We start from the raw sequence: 18305 nt of genomic DNA, 5'->3' as shown, positions 1-18305 counted from the left end.
ATATGGCCCTGTGCAATGGTACTGGCAAAACCATATCACATACATCTTTGTACAATTCGTTTCTTCTTTTTGCGACGCTCCAATCAGCGACGTAACTGTCACACACCTATTGTGGACATGCACGGGTCTACAATTAAGCCGTCGTCGTCACCTACGTGCAACAGGCCTCACGCCTGGCCGACCACCCGACCTTGACCGCTGGATTAGTGGACCTCACCACCGCTCGTTACTGGACTTCATACACGAAGCAAATTTATATGTGTATTTCTGAATAAATATTATGCCTAAGGGCAGACTTTCGAAAAAAAAATTCGTTTCTTCTAACACTTGCTAGATAATCCAAAGAAAAACGAACAGATAAAAACGTACACTGTCTACCACTTCCTTGAGATAGCCACGCAACGTCACGGGCCGGCTATCCGTAGTAACAACAAGATCTGGTAAGGCACTGCCTAACCTGAGCTGGCATACCGTACGCAAAAACGGATCCCTGACGTCACGGAAAAACAAAAATCTATTTACTAATTGTCTCACAAATAGGTGCGCCAAACCGAGACCCCCGTGCTTCACGCGCCTGAACAAATTGGTCCGTCTGCACCTTTCCCATTCCGAGCCCCATATAAAAACTGCGAACACTCTGTGCAGCCTTTGCACGTTGATCCTTGAACATTGTAGCACCTGCATCACATACCACAATTTAGTGATAAAAAACATGTTGCACACAGTAGCCCTAGCAAAAACAGACAGGTTCATGCCTTTCCACCTGTCTGCTTTTTCCTTCGTCTCTTTTGTTTGACGCGACCAATACTCCTCGCTGCCGTTGTAACATTCAAGGGGAACATCGAGGTACCTTGTTGGTGTTTCCGTCCAGTGCACATTCGCGAAATGGTCGGGCTTTGAAGGCCACCTTCCGTGCCCAAGAGATTTCCCCCAGTTAACGCGGCTCCCTGTGACGCTACAAAAATGTTTCACAACACTTATCGTTTCCTCTACACTTTCTTTGTTCGTACAACACACCGCAATGTCATCTGCATATGCCAGCAGCTTAACTTCCACTGCCGTCAAGCTGAAGCCACGTATTTTTTCGTTTTCAGTTATCGCTAGGCACATCGCTTCGATGTACATACAAAACAAAAGTGGACTGAGGGGGCAGCCTTGACGCACAGAACGCATTACGTGAATGGGGGCCCCCAGAGACTTTTTAACAATTAAACGTGTTGTGCAGTTCTGGTACGCCAAGGCCACTCCCTCCTTGATGATGGAACCAACATTAATATGATCTAGGATGGCAAACAAAATATCATGCGCAACACAATCAAAAGCTTTCTCCAGGTCTATCTGGAGCACAGCAGCGCCAAGTAAATCCTCGTCACAACACTCTAGCACATACCGCATCTTGTGAATGAGCTAATAGTTCTGCCTTTGATTCCACAAGTTTGGTGCTCTCCAACAACTTCTTTAATGACACCTTGAAGTCGCGCTGCCAGAACCTTCATAAAAATCTTGTAGTCAACATTGGTCAGTGATATGGGCCTATACGATGTCACCAGTTTAAGTTTTTCCCCTTCGTTCGTTTTAGGAATTAATATCGTATGCGCTTTGCTAAAGGAGGGTGGCAGAGTTTTCCGTTCGTAGGCCTTATTGAACAGCTCAGCTAACCCCGGGGACAGTTCTGTTCTAAACGTCTTATACCACGCAGCAGTTAGGCCATCGGGTCCCGGTGACTTTCCGGGGTTTAGATGACCAATCACGCGTTCCACTTCGCCTTCCGTTATTCTGCCTTCTAAAAGGTTTTTTGTGTCGTCACTAAGCCGCGGCATGCGCTTAAGAAACTCTTCTTTAAAACCAAGTACATTCGCTTTTCAAACTGCAAAAAGTGACTGATAATACGCAAAAAAGGCACGTTCGATGGTTTCATTGTCGCTCGCGAGAGTCCCGTTGCAATAGACCTTATCGATGTGGTTTCGGCGTCCTTGCGCTTTTTCGAGACAAAGCGCCCTTTTTGTGGGCGTCTCACCCGCGGCAAGATCATTTGCTCGAGCGCGAACCCAGGCGCCTTGATAACGCTCTCTGTCATGGAGTTCTAATTTTTCCTTGACACTGCGCACCTCGTCTTTACAAGTCCCAGGCTCCCGACTTTCTAGGGCTATCAGCTGCTGCAGTGTTTTCTTTAGACTTCTTTCTTTTATTTGCGCTTCGAATTTTAGCGTGCGCGATCTGTCTAGCGCTTTCATTTTCACCTTCTGCTTTAAACACTCCCATTTCTCTGCTACAGTTTCCGTTTTTTCCATAAGCACTTCATTAATGGTCTCGTGCACTGCTTCTAAAACTGGTTCATCTTTTAATAACAATGCGTTAAGTTTCCATAAATCCCAGTTGAAAGCCTTACGCTGTTTCTTCATGCCTATGCGACACACAACCGAACAGTGATCTGAAAACGACACTGGCTCAACCGAAAAATCGTGACACATAGGCAAAATATCTAGGGATAGGTATATGCGGTCTAAACGCGCATGGCTATTGCCTTGAAATCGCGTGTAGATCACTTCGCGATTTGCTGCGACACATTCATACACGTCTTCCAAGTCATTTTCGTTTATTAATTTGCCTAGCACGTCATTGCTTTTGTCACGAACGCCAGTGCTATTGACTCTATCGCGAGCACTTAAAACACAGTTAAAATCCCCTAACAAAACCACCCTCTTATCACACTTTGTCCACTGAAACAGGTTAGAAAAAAACTGAGCACGCTCTTCTACACTAATCGGTGCGTATACGCATATAACTCTGAATTCAGTGGCACCATAAACAAAGTCACAATAAACAATTCTGCCTGACTGGCATGAAAAAACAGTTTGCACAAGAAGGCTTTGCAATTTTTTTACAAAAAGAACACAACCCGCGGACGTTCGTTTCACGTGGCTTACGACCGCGTAATATCGGCCAGTGAAACGGCGCACCATGCTCCCGGTCTCCTCCTCTCCGTCTACCTTGGTTTCCTGGACGGCTAGGACGTCTATGTCTTGGTCTGTGAGCAACCGCAAGAGCTGACTTTGCCTACGCCTAGCCGCCAACCCTCTGACGTTAAGCGTAGCTATGCTGAATGGCGGAGTCAATGCCATGGTGACTTATTCGCTAAAGGAGTAGGCCCGTAGCATGGTGCTTACCTTTCACGACCAGCCCACGGCTAGCCGCCTCCAGGACCATCCTGCTTCCCGGCGCTGTTTTCTTTTGCCTTGTCCGCCAGTCTCCTGTCGGTGGGGAATTTCGGCTTAGGTTTGAGACTAAGCCGCCTCCCTTGCGGCGCCTTCGCAGGCGGCTCCTGGCTGTTGGTGGACGACGCCCCGTCCAGCTCCCCCGAGTCGTCGAGTGGACGCTTTAGCGTGGCGCTGGTCACCCACATCCCGTCCTCGCTGTCCGCCGCCGTCTCTCCCTGACCCTCCGTTGTGTCGGCTGCCCCCACTGGAACCACGTCCGTCTCGACCCGCTCAGGCCCGACCGCTGACGGGACGCTGGCCGGTGTAGTCAAATGCTGGAGAGCCTCCGGAACCTTGGGTGTGTCTGCAGGCGCCGCCCCTCCAGTAGTCACAGGGACCACTGGGCTGCCGGCTCCTTCAGCGGCCTCCTCAGTCTCTGCCGCGTCCATGACGTGCTCGGCAACCACCTCGCTCTTCGCTGGTCCTGTTGCAGAGGCATACGTCCTAACACAGTCGGCTTCGACGTGCCCGAAGCGTCTACAACTGGAGCAACGTGGTACCTTGCACTCGCGGCGGACATGCCCTGTGCCTTGGCAGCGCAAGCACTGCATCGGCCGTCCAGGCACGACAACCAGGGCCAGATCCCCGTCCACGCGGATCTGGTGTGGAAGGTCCTCCACCATGAGACCACTCTTCAACTTCAGTAGGACTGTCCTCGTGGTTGAGCACTTGTCTGCCATGCCCGGGACCCGCCACCGCTCACGGCTCACTTCCACCACCTTTCCAAATGCTGCCAGTGAAGCCCGCACATCTTCGTCGCTCACCCCGTGGGCAGCCAGTGCAGCCTTAGCTTCACCTGCTGGTCCTGCGGGTCGACGACGACGCAACGCCTCCCCTTCACCTGGAGCTCCTTCAGTGCAAGTAGGCGTTTCATGGGAGCACCGTCGTTGAAGGTCACCGCCCACAAGTGGTTTATCTGATACGCGCCCAGGCTCACCACATCGGGCAGCAGGCCCGTCGGCGTCAGCGCATCCCGAAAATCTTCAACCTTGTAAGGCCTGGCCCTGACATCTCCCTGTAAAAACACGGTGTTATTGATAAGTTTTCCTTTTGGCAGCTGAGGCAAAATAAACTGATATTCCTTGTCTTCCGTATTCCTGTTTCCGCGGCCCATAGTGGCCGCTATCGCCGCTCCGCCGGAGCCCATGACACTGCGATCCGTTCAGCACGGCTGACGGAAGCAGAATGAGCTATTTCGGCACAACTAACATCCACCTAAAGCGGAACAATGCCAATGTTGACTTGGGAAATGTGCCTTCTTGTAATGTGTTCAAGCAGCGCATGTTCTTTTGTTTTGACATTTTCATGTAGAAGATGCGCTTGTTACATTCACTTTCGATTAACACCTTATCACTGATGACACGTACAAGACAATGCAAATGTTTTTTTCGAGGATGAATCGACGCCATTTCTATATGTACTGCTCCATAAAAAATGAAAGAGATATGCCGAAACCCGGGATCGAACCAGGGACCTTTAGATCTTCAGTCTAACGCTCTCCCAACTAAGCTATTTCGGCAGAACCAACATCCACCTAAAGCGGAACAATGCCAATGTTGACTTGGGAAATCTGCCTTCTTGTAATGTGTTCAAGCAGCGCATGTTCTTTTGTTTTGACATTTTCATGTAGAAGATGCGCTTGTTACATTCACTTTCGATTAACACCTTATCACTGATGACACGTACAAGACAATGCAAATGTTTTTTTCGAGGATGAATCGACGCCATTTCTATATGTACTGCTCCATAAAAAATGAAAGAGATATGCCGAAACCCGGGATCGAACCAGGGACCTTTAGATCTTCAGTCTAACGCTCTCCCAACTAAGCTATTTCGGCAGAACCAACATCCACCTAAAGCGGAACAATGCCAATGTTGACTTGGGAAATCTGCCTTCTTGTAATGTGTTCAAGCAGCGCATGTTCTTTTGTTTTGACATTTTCATGTAGAAGATGCGCTTGTTACATTCACTTTCGATTAACACCTTATCACTGATGACACGTACAAGACAATGCAAATGTTTCTTTCGAGTATGAATCGACGCCATTTCTGTATGTACTGCTCCATAAAAAATAAAAGAGATATGCCGAAACCCGGGATCGAACCAGGGACCTTTAGATCTTCAGTCTAACGCTCTCCCAACTGAGCTATTTCGGCAGAACTAACATCCACCTAAAGCGGAACAATGCCAATGTTGACTTGGGAAATGTGCCTTCTTGTAATGTGTTCAAGCAGCGCATGTTCTTTTGTTTTGACATTTTCATGTAGAAGATGCGCTTGTTACATTCACTTTCGATTAACACCTTATCACTGATGACACGTACAAGACAATGCAAATGTTTGTTTCGAGGATGAATCGACGCCATTTCTATATGTACTGCTCCATAAAAAATGAAAGAGATATGCCGAAACCCGGGATCGAACCAGGGAGCTTTAGATCTTCAGTCTAACGCTCTCCCAACTGAAGCTATTTCGGCAGAACCTAACATCCACCTAAAGCGGAACAATGCCAATGTTGACTTGGGAAATCTGCCTTCTTGTAATGTGTTCAAGCAGCGCATGTTCTTTTGTTTTGACATTTTCATGTAGAAGATGCGCTTGTTACATTCACTTTCGATTAACACCTTATCACTGATGACACGTACAAGACAATGCAAATGTTTTCTTTCGAGGCATGAATCGACGCCATTTCTATATGTACTGCTCCATAAAAAATAAAAGAGATATGCCGAAACCCGGGATCGAACCAGGGACCTTTAGATCTTCAGTCTAACGCTCTCCCAACTGAGCTATTTCGGCAGAACTAACGTCCTCTTAAAGCGGAACAATGCCAATGTTGACTTGGGAAATGTGCCTTCTTGTAATGTGTTCAAGCAGCGCATGTTCTTTTGTTTTGACATTTTCATGTAGAAGATGCGCTTGTTACATTCACTTTCGATTAACACCTTATCACTGATGACACGTACAAGACAATGCAAATGTTTCTTTCGAGCATGAATCGACGCCATTTCTGTATGTACTGCTCCATAAAAAATAAAAGAGATATGCCGAAACCCGGGATCGAACCAGGGACCTTTAGATCTTCAGTCTAACGCTCTCCCAACTGAGCTATTTCGGCAGAACTAACATCCACCTAAAGCGGAACAATGCCAATGTTGACTTGGGAAATGTGCCTTCTTGTAATGTGTTCAAGCAGCGCATGTTCTTTTGTTTTGACATTTTCATGTAGAAGATGCGCTTGTTACATTCACTTTCGATTAACACCTTATCACTGATGACACGTACAAGACAATGCAAATGTTTGTTTCGAGGATGAATCGACGCCATTTCTATATGTACTGCTCCATAAAAAATGAAAGAGATATGCCGAAACCCGGGATCGAACCAGGGAGCTTTAGATCTTCAGTCTAACGCTCTCCCAACTGATCTATTTCGGCAGAACCAACATCCACCTAAAGCGGAACAATGCCAATGTTGACTTGGGAAATCTGCCTTCTTGTAATGTGTTCAAGCAGCGCATGTTCTTTTGTTTTGACATTTTCATGTAGAAGATGCGCTTGTTACATTCACTTTCGATTAACACCTTATCACTGATGACACGTACAAGACAATGCAAATGTTTCTTTCGAGCATGAATCGACGCCATTTCTATATGTACTGCTCCATAAAAAATAAAAGAGATATGCCGAAACCCGGGATCGAACCAGGGACCTTTAGATCTTCAGTCTAACGCTCTCCCAACTGATCTATTTCGGCAGAACTAACGTCCTCTTAAAGCGGAACAATGCCAATGTTGACTTGGGAAATCTGCCTTCTTGTAATGTGTTCAAGCAGCGCATGTTCTTTTGTTTTGACATTTTCATGTAGAAGATGCGCTTGTTACATTCACTTTCGATTAACACCTTATCACTGATGACACGTACAAGACAATGCAAATGTTTCTTTCGAGCATGAATCGACGCCATTTCTATATGTACTGCTCCATAAAAAATAAAAGAGATATGCCGAAACCCGGGATCGAACCAGGGACCTTTAGATCTTCAGTCTAACGCTCTCCCAACTGAGCTATTTCGGCAGAACTAACATCCACCTAAAGCTGAACAATGCCAATGTTGACTTGGGAAATGTGCCTTCTTGTAATGTGTTCAAGCAGCGCATGTTCTCTTGTTTTGACATTTTCATGTAGAAGATGCGCTTGTTACATTCACTTTCGATTAACACCTTATCACTGATGACACGTACAAGACAATGCAAATGTTTCTTTCGAGGATGAATCGACGCCATTTCTATATGTACTGCTCCATAAAAAATGAAAAAGATATGCCGAAACCCGGGATCGAACCAGGGACCTTTAGATCTTCAGTCTAACGCTCTCCCAACTAGCTATTTCGGCAGAACTAACATCCACCTAAAGCGGAACAATGCCAATGTTGACTTGGGAAATGTGCCTTCTTGTAATGTGTTCAAGCAGCGCATGTTCTTTTGTTTTGACATTTTCATGTAGAAGATGCGCTTTTTACATTCACTTTCGATTAACACCTTATCACTGATGACACGTACAAGACAATGCAAATGTTTCTTTCGAGCATGAATCGACGCCATTTCTATATGTACTGCTCCATAAAAAATAAAAGAGATATGCCGAAACCCGGGATCGAACCAGTGACCTTTAGATCTTCAGTCTAACGCTCTCCCAACTGAGCTATTTCGGCTTTTTTTTTTTTTTTTTTTCTTTATTGCTTTTTACAACCACAACCAAAATGATCACATACAGAATATATACATTTTATAAAAGCACTGGCTTAGCTTAGCCAGCGCGTATGCTTTAAAAAGGCTTCACAGAAGCCAATTGATCAAGTAAAGGTAGCCACTCTGGAGGTTCAGGCTGTGCATTGAACAAGTCTCGTGTGTACAACATACTCTCAACAAAATAGTCCCTTGCTGAGTGAGCCTCTATATGAGCATGTCGGATATCCATTCTTGTCTTCCATACGCTATGCATGCAAAGCAACATTAGCATGTCACTCGGCACTTCCCCTGTACCTGTACATGGAAGAAAGCGAATTCCGAATGCGCTAATAGGTAATTCTTTTTTTAGAGTCCGTTGTAGCACATCCCACAAGAATACAGCATCGTGGCAATCGAGGAAAATATGCTCTATCGTTTCTGGTTTCCCGCATATTAAACAGTTCACTGACCAGGGTACAAAGAGCCCTTTACTTTGTAACCATGGCAACACAGGGAGAGTGCCGGTATGCACCTGAAAAAAGAAGGTTTTGACTGAGGGTCTAACCGGCATTCTTTTAACACGCTTTAACACATCGCGCTCAGGACCCAGCCTGTACGGAGCTCGATATAATGGTACTGGCAAAAACACATCCCGAAGATCACGATACAGTTTCTTTTTGGTGACATCAGACAAGTATTCATAAGAAAATCTTTCCTTGAGCAGGCGTGTAGACGAAACAACTTCACGCAAATAAGGACTCAGCGGTCCAGCTTCAAAAGAAAAGGACGACACAACAAAATCGGGTAGGGGATTCTGCAATCGCGCTTGGATCACAGTTCTCAAAAAAATATCAGTTTGATCCCGAACAAAAACGAATCTGCTCACCAGCTGTTTAAGAAAGAGATGCAATAGCCCTAGGCCACCATTTTTCACCTTATGAAATAAATTGCACCGGCTCGTGCGCTCCCACTGCGATCCCCATATATAGGTCGCGAATACTCGGTGCATTTTCTGAACCGAAGTTCGGGTCATGGTTAACACTTGCAGAACATAAAAAACTTTGGCAATCAAAAATACATTGCAAACAGACGCTCTTGCAAACATCGAGAAATTGCGGCCACCCCACTTGTCGGTACAATTTTTGATGCGTTTGTTTTCCTCAGACCAGTACTCAGTAGCATTCCGGTAATGGTCTAAAGGAACGCCGAGGTACTTTCCCGGCGTGATTTTCCAATTCATTTACAATAAACCTCAGGCGTGCTCTGCCAATTGCCATGCCAAAAGCCAAGGCACTTTGGCCAACTGATTGCACTACCGGTCGTTGCGCAGAAATCTGTAGCTATTCTTACAACTTCTTGCACACTTTCTTTGTCAGTGCAGAACACGGCAATATCGTCAGCATAGGCTAATATTCTGGTTTCACTACTCAAAAAGGAATACCCTCTTACACTAGGGGTTGCAAGCATACGTAAACAAAATGGCTCCAAGTATAGCGCGAAAAGGAGAGGCGACAGAGCACATCCTTGTTTCACGCTCGAGCGCACTGGAATAGAAGCAGTTAATTCTTTATTGATTACTAACTTAGCCGTACACTCATGGTACACCATTTTAACACCTTCGGTAATAACAGATCCAACATTCACATGCTCCAACAATAAAAACAAAACTTCGTGTACAACTTTGTCAAACGCTTTATGCAGATCTAGCTGAATCATGGCCACGCGGTCATGCATTGCGTCACAGCATTCCAGGATACTTCTGGCTATGTGTATGTTCGTGAAGATGGTTCTGCCTTTAATACCACATGTCTGATGTGGGCCGACTAGGGACGTGATAACACTTTGGAGCCGTGTAGCTAACACCTTCATGTATATTTTATAGTCGGTGTTGGTCAGACTAATGGGCCGATAAGACTCTACTGAAATTAACTTTGCAGGATCATCAGTTTTGGGTATCAATACTACGTGAGCAGTCCTAAATGAGTGAGGTGCCTGTTTCTTCTCATAGCATTCTGTGATAACTCGATGTAATGCTACTGCCATTCCTGTCTTAAAATGTTTGTATATGGCAGCACCCAGGCCGTCCGGCCCCGGTGACTTGCCGTTACTTAGACCGTCTATAGCTGCTTCAATTTCCGCCACCGTAATTTCTGCTTCTATTAACTCCCTCTCAGAGTCTTCCAATCTTGGCATAAGGGCCAGAAAGTCCTCTTTGAAGCGCTTGGGGTCGTTAATTTTATTGCTCAGAAGTTCCGTGTAAAACTCAACAAAGGCAAGATTTATCTCTGCACGATCACGTGTAGTGTGATTGCGATACCGTATTTCACTTATCTCTTTGTTTGCTGCATGTTTCTTTTCTTCACTGAGCACTCGCTTAGTGGGCGTTTCGCCCATCCACAATCGTTCAGTGCGTGCTCTTATCATTGCTCCGCGGTACTTATCTCCGTCGATAAATTCGAGCTTTGCTTTCACCTCCTTTATTTCTTTTTGAACTTTCCCGGCGCTTCGTTTTCTACGCTTAACATGTAATCCAGCTCACTTTGTAACTGCTTCTCTTGTTGCCTTTCCTTGTGACGTAATACACAGGCTCTTTCGATGGCAACCATCTTTACGTCACACTTAAACTGCTCCCACACAGACATGAAGTTGTTGGTTTCTAAACGAAGGGCATTTGTAAGACATTCTTTGGTTTTCGTGACAAATACTTCATCTTGCAGTAGCTTTTCATTAAATTTCCATAGAAACCAATTAAACGTCGCAGCCTTTCGTTTTTCGCCAATATTAACCGTGACCATACAATGATCACTAAAACTAAGGTGCTGCGTTTCATAGGATGAGCATAGAGGTACCAACTTCGCCGACAAATATATTCTGTCTAACCTTGCATGCGACTGACCTTGAAAATGCGTGTACCGTACTTGGCCCTCTCGCGTCATTACGTAACCGACATCTTCCAGTTCTCTCTCGGTCACTATTGCGCTCAACAACTCTGCGCTTCTATCACGCACACTGATATTCGTCGTTTTATCTTCAGCTCTACAGACACAATTAAAGTCTCCTAGGAACACAACACTTCTTTCTGTTTTTAAAAACCCCTCAACCGCCGTAAAAATTCTTCTCGTTCGTGCGCTCTGTTCGGTGCATAAATGCACACGGCACGCCAAGGCATTCCAGAAAAAATAAAATCACACACAACCAGCCTACCGCTATCGCAGGTGGACACATTTTCAACAACCGCGATGCTACTACGAATGAAAACGACGCAACCTCCTGACCGCCCCACAGCATGACAAACGCATACATTGTACCTAGGGCGAAAAACTTGAACCATTTGCTCCGTTTGTTCTTCACTTTCCATTTTAGTTTCTTGTACAGCCAAAAGGTCTACGTCGTTTTCCAAAAGAATGCGACTAATCTGGCATTGCCTCCTGCGTGAACACAGTCCCCTTGCATTCAACGTCGCAACGCGCATATTAGGTTTAAAGTTAGTCGCCATTTCGTGATGGTTGCTTGGCCGGGTGTCCTACTCACGTCGCAGCAGTGGGTCCTTGTGCTCCTCTGGAACGTCTCCTCCGCTAAGGCGGAGGCGGCGTTGGGGTCTCCCCACGGTCAGGCGGTAGGTTTGGCCTTGGTTTCAAGGTAGGCCGCCGACCAGTCGCTGTCTTTTTTGGAGGTTCTCCGGTGCCTGACGTGCCCACGTTTCCTGTGCTGTCAGATGCCTCACGAGCCCGCTTTGAAGCGATGGCTCCTGCCGCGGTCATCTCGACGTCCGTTGCACCCGGGCCGACCTCTCGCGCAGCTGCCGATGACTCGCTCGCGGCTTTCGCGTCGTCGTCTCCTGCTTTTTTCTCTGCCTTCGTTCCTGGCGCAACAAGGGGCTTGTCGCTTTCACTGGTCCCTTCCTGTGCGGCTCCTGAAGAAGGTTCAAGGGGCTTTACAGGCATTTCCACATTGTCGTCCTCCCTGCTCGCTTCTTCGGCGTCCGCGGCGTCCATCAGGTGCTCAGAGACTTCATCCGTTCGGCTTGGCCCTGTAACGCTGGCGTATGACCGCACGCAGTGAGAGTCATCGTGGCCATAGCGACGACAAACCCCACAACGCGGCACGCGGCAGTCCCGTCGAATGTGCCCGATGCCCCGGCATCGGAGGCAGAGCGGTGCTCTGCCAGGAATGACGACGAGCGCCATGTCTTCCGCAACACGCAGTTGGTGTGGCAGGTCGTCCACAGTAACGCCCACATGCAGTTTCATTGTAACCGAGCGGGTAGTTGACCCTTTGTCACTGCAACCCTGGACCTTCCACTTGTCTCTGCTTATTTCGGTGACTTTTCCGAAAGGCGACAAGGCAACTCGCACGTCTTCGTCCGGCACCCCATGAAGCAACCAGTATAGCTTTAGCCGCACACCACGGTCACGGGGGTCAATCACCATACAGCGATGGTCCTTGACGTCGAATGACTCCGCCGCCAGCATCTTCTTTTTGCCTTCATCATCCTTGAACGTCACTGCCCACAGGTGATTCATTTGGTATGCCCCAAGGGCGACCACTTCCGGCAGCAGCGAAAGACGAGCAAGGCTGTCTCGGACATGCTCCACTCGATACGGTCTGGCTTTTAAATTGCCATGCAAAAAAACCGTGTGCAAAACAGAATCACCTGAAGGCAAATGAGGCAGAACAACCTGGAAATCTTCGCCTGGCTTTTCGGTACACCTGATACCGCGGCCCACACGAGCCGCTGAAACCGCCCCTACACGGGAGCACATGATGGCACGTCCGTTCACTGTCGTGGCCGGAAGTGGAATCCCTGAGCTATTTCGGCTTTTGTCTTTCTTCTTTATTCCCGACTTACACATTTGAAGTCACTGGTTACAAATATAAAACGCGTCGGCCACGCTTTGGCCAACACGAGATTAAAATTGTTTCATGCAGATTAACTCATCGAGCACAGAAATCCACACCGGTGTGTAAGGGAGCGTGCGAAGCACCTCTCTCAAACGCACCACGCTTTCAATAAAGTGATCACGAACAGGACGAACAACCTGGTGAACATGTTCAAATTCCGTTTTCGTTCTCCACAAGGCGTGGAGGCCCAGGAGCATAAATAAATCATAAGGAATGCCCTCTGATGCGTCTACCGGCAAGAAGCGTATTCCATACGGGCTGAGGGGCAACTCTTTCTTTAATGTGTGCTGTAGCACATCCCAGTAGAAAATGGGATCCCAACAGTCCAGGAAAACATGTTCTGTTGTCTCTGGTTTTTTACATAAATAGGAATTGGTTGTCCAGGGTATGAAGAAGCCTTTATCGCTAAGCCAAGTTTTAACAGGAAGCGTGTTTGTGTGCAATTTAAAGAAGAAGGTTTTAACTGATGGTAGTACCGGCATTTTCTTTACTCTTTTTAAAACGTCCTGTCCAGGGCCTCCAAGGTGTGGAAAGCGGTACAAAGGCACTGGTAGAACGCTTTCAACAAGATCCATATACAATTTTTTCTTGTTAACGGTGCCCAGGTACTCATGAGTGAATTGAGCACTCAGCATCCTATACGAAGCAATCACCTCTCGCAGATACCCGATTACAGGCCCACATATGTTTTCACATGACGCCACAATAAATTCAGGTATGAGTCTCTGTAGCCTCACTTGCATGACAGTGCGGAGAAAAGGGTCATTTTGGTCACGTAGGAAAATGAAACGCGACACAAGGTGTCGCAGAAACAAATGAGCTAAACCGAGCCCACCAAGCTTGACTGGGCGAAACAAATTCATACGACTGGTCCGCTCCCAGGTGGATGCCCAAATGAACATGGCGAAAACCCGGTGAATTCTCTGAATATTCACTCGTGATGCGCATACCACATTCATCACATACCAGAACTTTGAGATAAGAAACAGGCTACAGACAGTGGCCCGCGAAAATATGGACAGTTGCCTGCCTTGCCATGCTGTAGCCTTTTCTCTTGCACTTCGCACTTGGTCAGACCAGTACGCATCAGGGTCGCGGTAACTACCGAGTGGCACGCCGAGGTATTGCGTTGGAACTGCTAACCAGCGCAGTCGGGAGAAGTGCTCCGGCGTTGCGTCCCAGTCGCCATGCCAAAATCCATAACTCTTGTCCCAGTTGATCTGGGCACCAGTGCATTCGCAGAACCTTTCAACAATGGTCGTGGTATACTTAATATTCTCCCTGTCTGAGCAGAAGACGGCGATATCATCTGCGTAGGCTAGTATTTTTACATGTGCCGTCTGTAGCCTAAATCCTGTAATAAGTTCGTTGTGAGTGATGGACAGACAGAGCGGTTCGAGGTACACTGCAAACAACAAGGGCGACAAAGGGCATCCTTGCCTCACTGATGAGCGTACGCGCAGGCTGTCAGTTAGCTCGCCGTTAACTATAATGCGTGTAGTGCAGTTACTATACGCCATCCTAACGCCCTCAAGTATGACATGGCCAACATTAGAATGTTCTAATATGCTGAAGAGGATCTGGTGTGAGACGCGGTCGAATGCTTTCGCCAGATCATACTGCATCATCGCCACATGCTCACCCAGCGCGTCACAGCATTCGAGCACACTTCGTGCAACGTGTACGTTCGTCGCGATACTGCGACCTTTGATCCCGCATGTCTGGGGGGACCCACCAGTGTCGTTATAACCCCTTGGAGCCTTTTTGGTAGTACGTTCATAAATATTTTGTAGTCGACGTTTGTGAGACTAATTGGACGGTAAGATGCTGCAGACAGAAGTTTTGCTGGGTCATCACTTTTTGGGATGAGCACAACGTGCGACGTTGTGAACGATAATGGTACCCGTTTCAAGTCATATGCTTCGACGAAAACTCTCAGCAGCATCTGAGCGACCATGCTCTTAAAAGTTTTATAAAAAGCTGCACCGAGGCCATCGGGCCCAGGTGCTTTCCCCAGAGTCAACTCGTCGATAGCGTCTTCGATTTCACGTATAGTGATCGGCCATTCGAGGCGTGCCTTAACGTCATCGTCCAGCTTCGGCATAAATCGAAGGAATTCCTCCTGGAAGCCATCTAAAGGGTCTGGTTGGTGGCCTAGAAGGTTATTAAAATGCTCGGCTATCACGCGCTTGATGACCCTGCTATCAGACGTGATTTCATCGCCGTTAGCTATCTGACGGATTTCTTTCTGGCACGCGTATCTTTTTTCGTCAGATAAGGCCCGTTTCGTTGGCCTTTCCCCAACCCATAGTTAATCGGCTCTCGCACGTATGATCGCTGCTTTATATTTTGCAGCGTCGATTTCCTCCAGCTGACATTTCACGTCTCTTAATTTCTTGCTAAAAGTACCGGGCTGGTTGTTTTCCATACTACTAAAAAATTCGTGCTGCTCTCGTAGCATTCGCTCAGTTTGGTTCTGTTCATACTTCAGGATGCTACTTCTCTCCATAGCCGTTATTTTAACTCCCTGTTTAAATTCTTCCCATTCAGCTGCCAAACTGGTTGACGGCGCATCCAGTAGCTTCTCGAATTCTTCTGCTACTAAGCTTACGAAATGCTCGTCATCGAGTAGCTTAACATTAAATTTTCACAGGTTCCAATTTAAACGGCTTTTAACCTGCCTTTTTCCTAACCCGGCCATAACTAAACAGTGGTCGCTGAAAGAAACAGGTTTGACATCGTACGCTGTGCACAAAGGTAGAAGTTCTGCTGATACATAAATTCTGTCCAGCCTGGCGTGGCTGTCACGTTGGAAATGAGTGTACTGTCGGCCGCAAAAGTTTGCGGGATGTGCAGTGCGTGGCGGAGCGACGGAAAACTGCATTGCTGCGTCACCTACCGTGATGCGGCGGGTGTTGAGGCTATCGGCCGCAGCCTCCGCGATTAGATCCGGCAACGGCGCGTTGTCTAAACGCGCCGTCGCTAATCGCCGAGGCCGATAGCCTCAACAGCCGCCGCATCACGGTAGGTGACGCAGCAATGCAGTTTTCCGTAGAGTCACTGGAAAAATTTCAGAGTATCGCATCTGTTTTCCGCGCGCCGCCGCCGCCGCGATTGGCTTATTCGCATCACGTGACCTCTCGCCGCCATATCCCTTCCAAGCGCTTTGGGTGCAGGCGCGTTCAATGCAGAACGTGGCCGGACATTTAGCAGTACCGCGGTCCCCAGAAGTACTTCGTCGCTTTTTTAAACGCATCATGCAGACAGCGGCGTAAGGAGACATTTTTTTTTGGGGGGGGGGGGGGGGGGGGGGCTCGGCTCGGTGTGCCACCCCCTAGCTACGCCACTGCATGCAGATGCCAGAAGAGAGTAGCTCACCATCAATCAAACGTTACTGGTGAGCTACTCTGGGAGTCTCGTTTGCCGTGTGGGAAAGATTAATGTCAAACAGTTTCGCCGCAAGGCCGAAGCAATGAATGCGATAGCAAGAAACTAATGCTATATGAAGTGACGCTCGCCAATGGATACTCTCAGTTTGAACAGCGCTCCTGTTGCAAAGGCGGCCGAAGCAGCGAAGGAAACTAGCGTGCTTCAAGTGTCGAGCTGTGACACTTGATAGTTCGCGCTCATCTTCTGTTTGTTCGTTTAGCGGCGTCCCTTGAGCTCGAGTGGCTTTCGTACGCTCCGTAACATGAGCGCGGACATCACGGTGAAAGCGTAAACATCCCTCTTCCCCTCAGCACAAGAAAACCGCGCGAGCAGACAGCGGAAGGGCAAGGTTCTCCCTGCGCAAGTATAAGAAGAAGCGAGCGAGCTCGCCGACGACCTTTAAATGCGCCTGTCGCGCTCCTAACGCCATCTCGCTGGTAATGAAGAAACGCTTATAAGCGCAGCCGTCTCTGAGTCCGTCCAGCGGTAAAGGGTGTGTATATAACGCTCGCCGTTACCTACGTGGAGGATCTGCGTTTCGTGGCGTAGTGGCTAGCGCCATTCGCTGCGGAGCAAGAGGTCCCTGGTTCGATTCCGCGCTTCGGAAGCATTTTTCTGAATTATTTTTCTTTGGGGCTTTCATATATATATATATATATATATATATATATATATATATATATATATACATATACATATACGGTGCATGACGGCGGCGACGGCGACGGCAAAATCCAGCCGAGACTATCCATATAATTGCTATCGCAATAAAAGCGCCGTTCTACGTGGCTGCATAGTTGGCCTGAACGAATTCGCCCCCCTCGAATAACACTCCTTCCTGCAGTGAACTACATTAATTTTGCTGGAAAAGATCTTATGCGACAGGATACTTCACTTTTTCGGTTCGCTATGGTTAGATATTGCAAACTACATACCTTTCTATTATATCTCGATGTGTTGAACAGATTACGCATGCTATCAGAGTTATAAGCGTGCCACGCACGAGAGCGAAATCGAAGATTTAATAAAATAATAACTGTTTACTGGTATACCTTGAAGGCAATTGTGGCATGATATTTGGCATTGCACAGAACAGAAGCGTGGAACTCCGTTGATAAACTTGGTATAAGGCAATGTTATCAAGCGTATTTTTAAATTTGTTGCAAAAAAATGCCGCTAATGCTGCATTGCACCGAGCGTACCCTTAACATACTGTATAGTTGGTGACAAATGGTCACAGCAATAAAAAAAATCAGATCCCACCCATTGAGGGAGTCGATTTTATGCGAGCCTTAGGCCTATATACATACTGTGTTGCAGTAGCATGAGCTTTAAAAATTCCGGGATGCGCTATTTCTGATCAAAAGAATTTAAAGCGCCGTGCCGAGGAAGTTTTAATAAGAGTGCATTATGAAAAAAAAGTGTAGCAGTGCAGAAACCGAACCCCAGCTGTTTACGCACTGGCAACGCCAAAAAAAGAAATGTTTTGTCGGAAACAGCAAAATATTTGCAAATTCATTGCAACGTTGAAAATATTGAGGAGACAAGAAATAGGAAATGAAACAATTAAGTAGTGATGTCAATCATTTTTGATGGCCTATTTTCTACGTATCGTAAGATAAGATGCACCTTACCTACCGCACGCCGATTCACCCGTGCGTTCGGCTGCTGGCGTGCCGAATCAAGACGTCGCGCACAACTTCCAATTACCGTACACACACAACTTCTATTACACATATCAACCAGTTGAACAGCAAGCACGGTGCGCAAGCAAGCTGTGCGTCAGCGATCAGTCGAAGGACGCAATGTTGAATGTTCTCGATGTTCGATAACGTTCTCGAGTGCAGTGAACCTGAACACCGACTGCAAAGCTAGCGCAAACAGTCAAGATTCACCAAATGTCGAAGTAAATGGCATCTCGCACGATGTCACTGCGCTAATGCAACGATGTTTACAGATCCAGACCTAGCGAACAAGCCCGGGCGTTAC

At 47.2% G+C, this 18305-nt stretch overlaps 1 protein-coding gene and 11 non-coding genes across 12 annotated transcripts; all 12 read right to left on the bottom strand.

Annotated features, from left to right (window-relative positions):
- Positions 1-4703: 4703 nt before the first annotated feature.
- Positions 4704-4776, bottom strand: Trnaf-gaa (transfer RNA phenylalanine (anticodon GAA)). Its single transcript has one exon. It is a non-coding gene; the product is annotated as a tRNA-Phe (tRNA).
- A 246-nt stretch (positions 4777-5022) lies between these two features.
- Trnaf-gaa (transfer RNA phenylalanine (anticodon GAA)) lies at positions 5023-5095 on the bottom strand. Its single transcript has one exon. It is a non-coding gene; the product is annotated as a tRNA-Phe (tRNA).
- Positions 5096-5341: 246 nt separating this feature from the next.
- Trnaf-gaa (transfer RNA phenylalanine (anticodon GAA)) lies at positions 5342-5414 on the bottom strand. The gene has a single exon. It is a non-coding gene; the product is annotated as a tRNA-Phe (tRNA).
- Positions 5415-5660: 246 nt separating this feature from the next.
- On the bottom strand, positions 5661-5734 carry Trnaf-gaa (transfer RNA phenylalanine (anticodon GAA)). The gene has a single exon. It is a non-coding gene; the product is annotated as a tRNA-Phe (tRNA).
- A 249-nt stretch (positions 5735-5983) lies between these two features.
- On the bottom strand, positions 5984-6056 carry Trnaf-gaa (transfer RNA phenylalanine (anticodon GAA)). Its single transcript has one exon. It is a non-coding gene; the product is annotated as a tRNA-Phe (tRNA).
- Positions 6057-6302: 246 nt separating this feature from the next.
- On the bottom strand, positions 6303-6375 carry Trnaf-gaa (transfer RNA phenylalanine (anticodon GAA)). Its single transcript has one exon. It is a non-coding gene; the product is annotated as a tRNA-Phe (tRNA).
- Positions 6376-6621: 246 nt separating this feature from the next.
- Trnaf-gaa (transfer RNA phenylalanine (anticodon GAA)) lies at positions 6622-6694 on the bottom strand. Its single transcript has one exon. It is a non-coding gene; the product is annotated as a tRNA-Phe (tRNA).
- Positions 6695-6940: 246 nt separating this feature from the next.
- Positions 6941-7013, bottom strand: Trnaf-gaa (transfer RNA phenylalanine (anticodon GAA)). The gene has a single exon. It is a non-coding gene; the product is annotated as a tRNA-Phe (tRNA).
- Positions 7014-7259: 246 nt separating this feature from the next.
- Positions 7260-7332, bottom strand: Trnaf-gaa (transfer RNA phenylalanine (anticodon GAA)). Its single transcript has one exon. It is a non-coding gene; the product is annotated as a tRNA-Phe (tRNA).
- A 246-nt stretch (positions 7333-7578) lies between these two features.
- Positions 7579-7650, bottom strand: Trnaf-gaa (transfer RNA phenylalanine (anticodon GAA)). Its single transcript has one exon. It is a non-coding gene; the product is annotated as a tRNA-Phe (tRNA).
- A 246-nt stretch (positions 7651-7896) lies between these two features.
- On the bottom strand, positions 7897-7969 carry Trnaf-gaa (transfer RNA phenylalanine (anticodon GAA)). Its single transcript has one exon. It is a non-coding gene; the product is annotated as a tRNA-Phe (tRNA).
- Positions 7970-11560: 3591 nt separating this feature from the next.
- LOC119386664 (uncharacterized) lies at positions 11561-12781 on the bottom strand. Its single transcript, XM_037653982.2, has one exon. The coding sequence runs from the start codon at positions 12746-12748 to the stop codon at positions 11561-11563; it is 1188 nt and encodes a 395-aa protein (XP_037509910.1). The 5' UTR covers positions 12749-12781.
- Between the last annotated feature and the right edge of the window lie 5524 nt (positions 12782-18305).

This window comes from Rhipicephalus sanguineus, chromosome 1 (genome assembly GCF_013339695.2).
Source record: "Rhipicephalus sanguineus isolate Rsan-2018 chromosome 1, BIME_Rsan_1.4, whole genome shotgun sequence".
Classification (NCBI taxonomy): Eukaryota; Metazoa; Arthropoda; class Arachnida; order Ixodida; family Ixodidae; genus Rhipicephalus; species Rhipicephalus sanguineus.
This window is presented reverse-complemented; position numbering and strand designations above follow the sequence as displayed.

Excerpts from the sequence above, each read along its gene's own strand:
- LOC119386664 (XM_037653982.2), bottom strand. The coding sequence starts at position 12,748 with ATGTGCTCCCGTGTAGGGGCGGTTTCAGCGGCTCGTGTGGGCCGCGGT.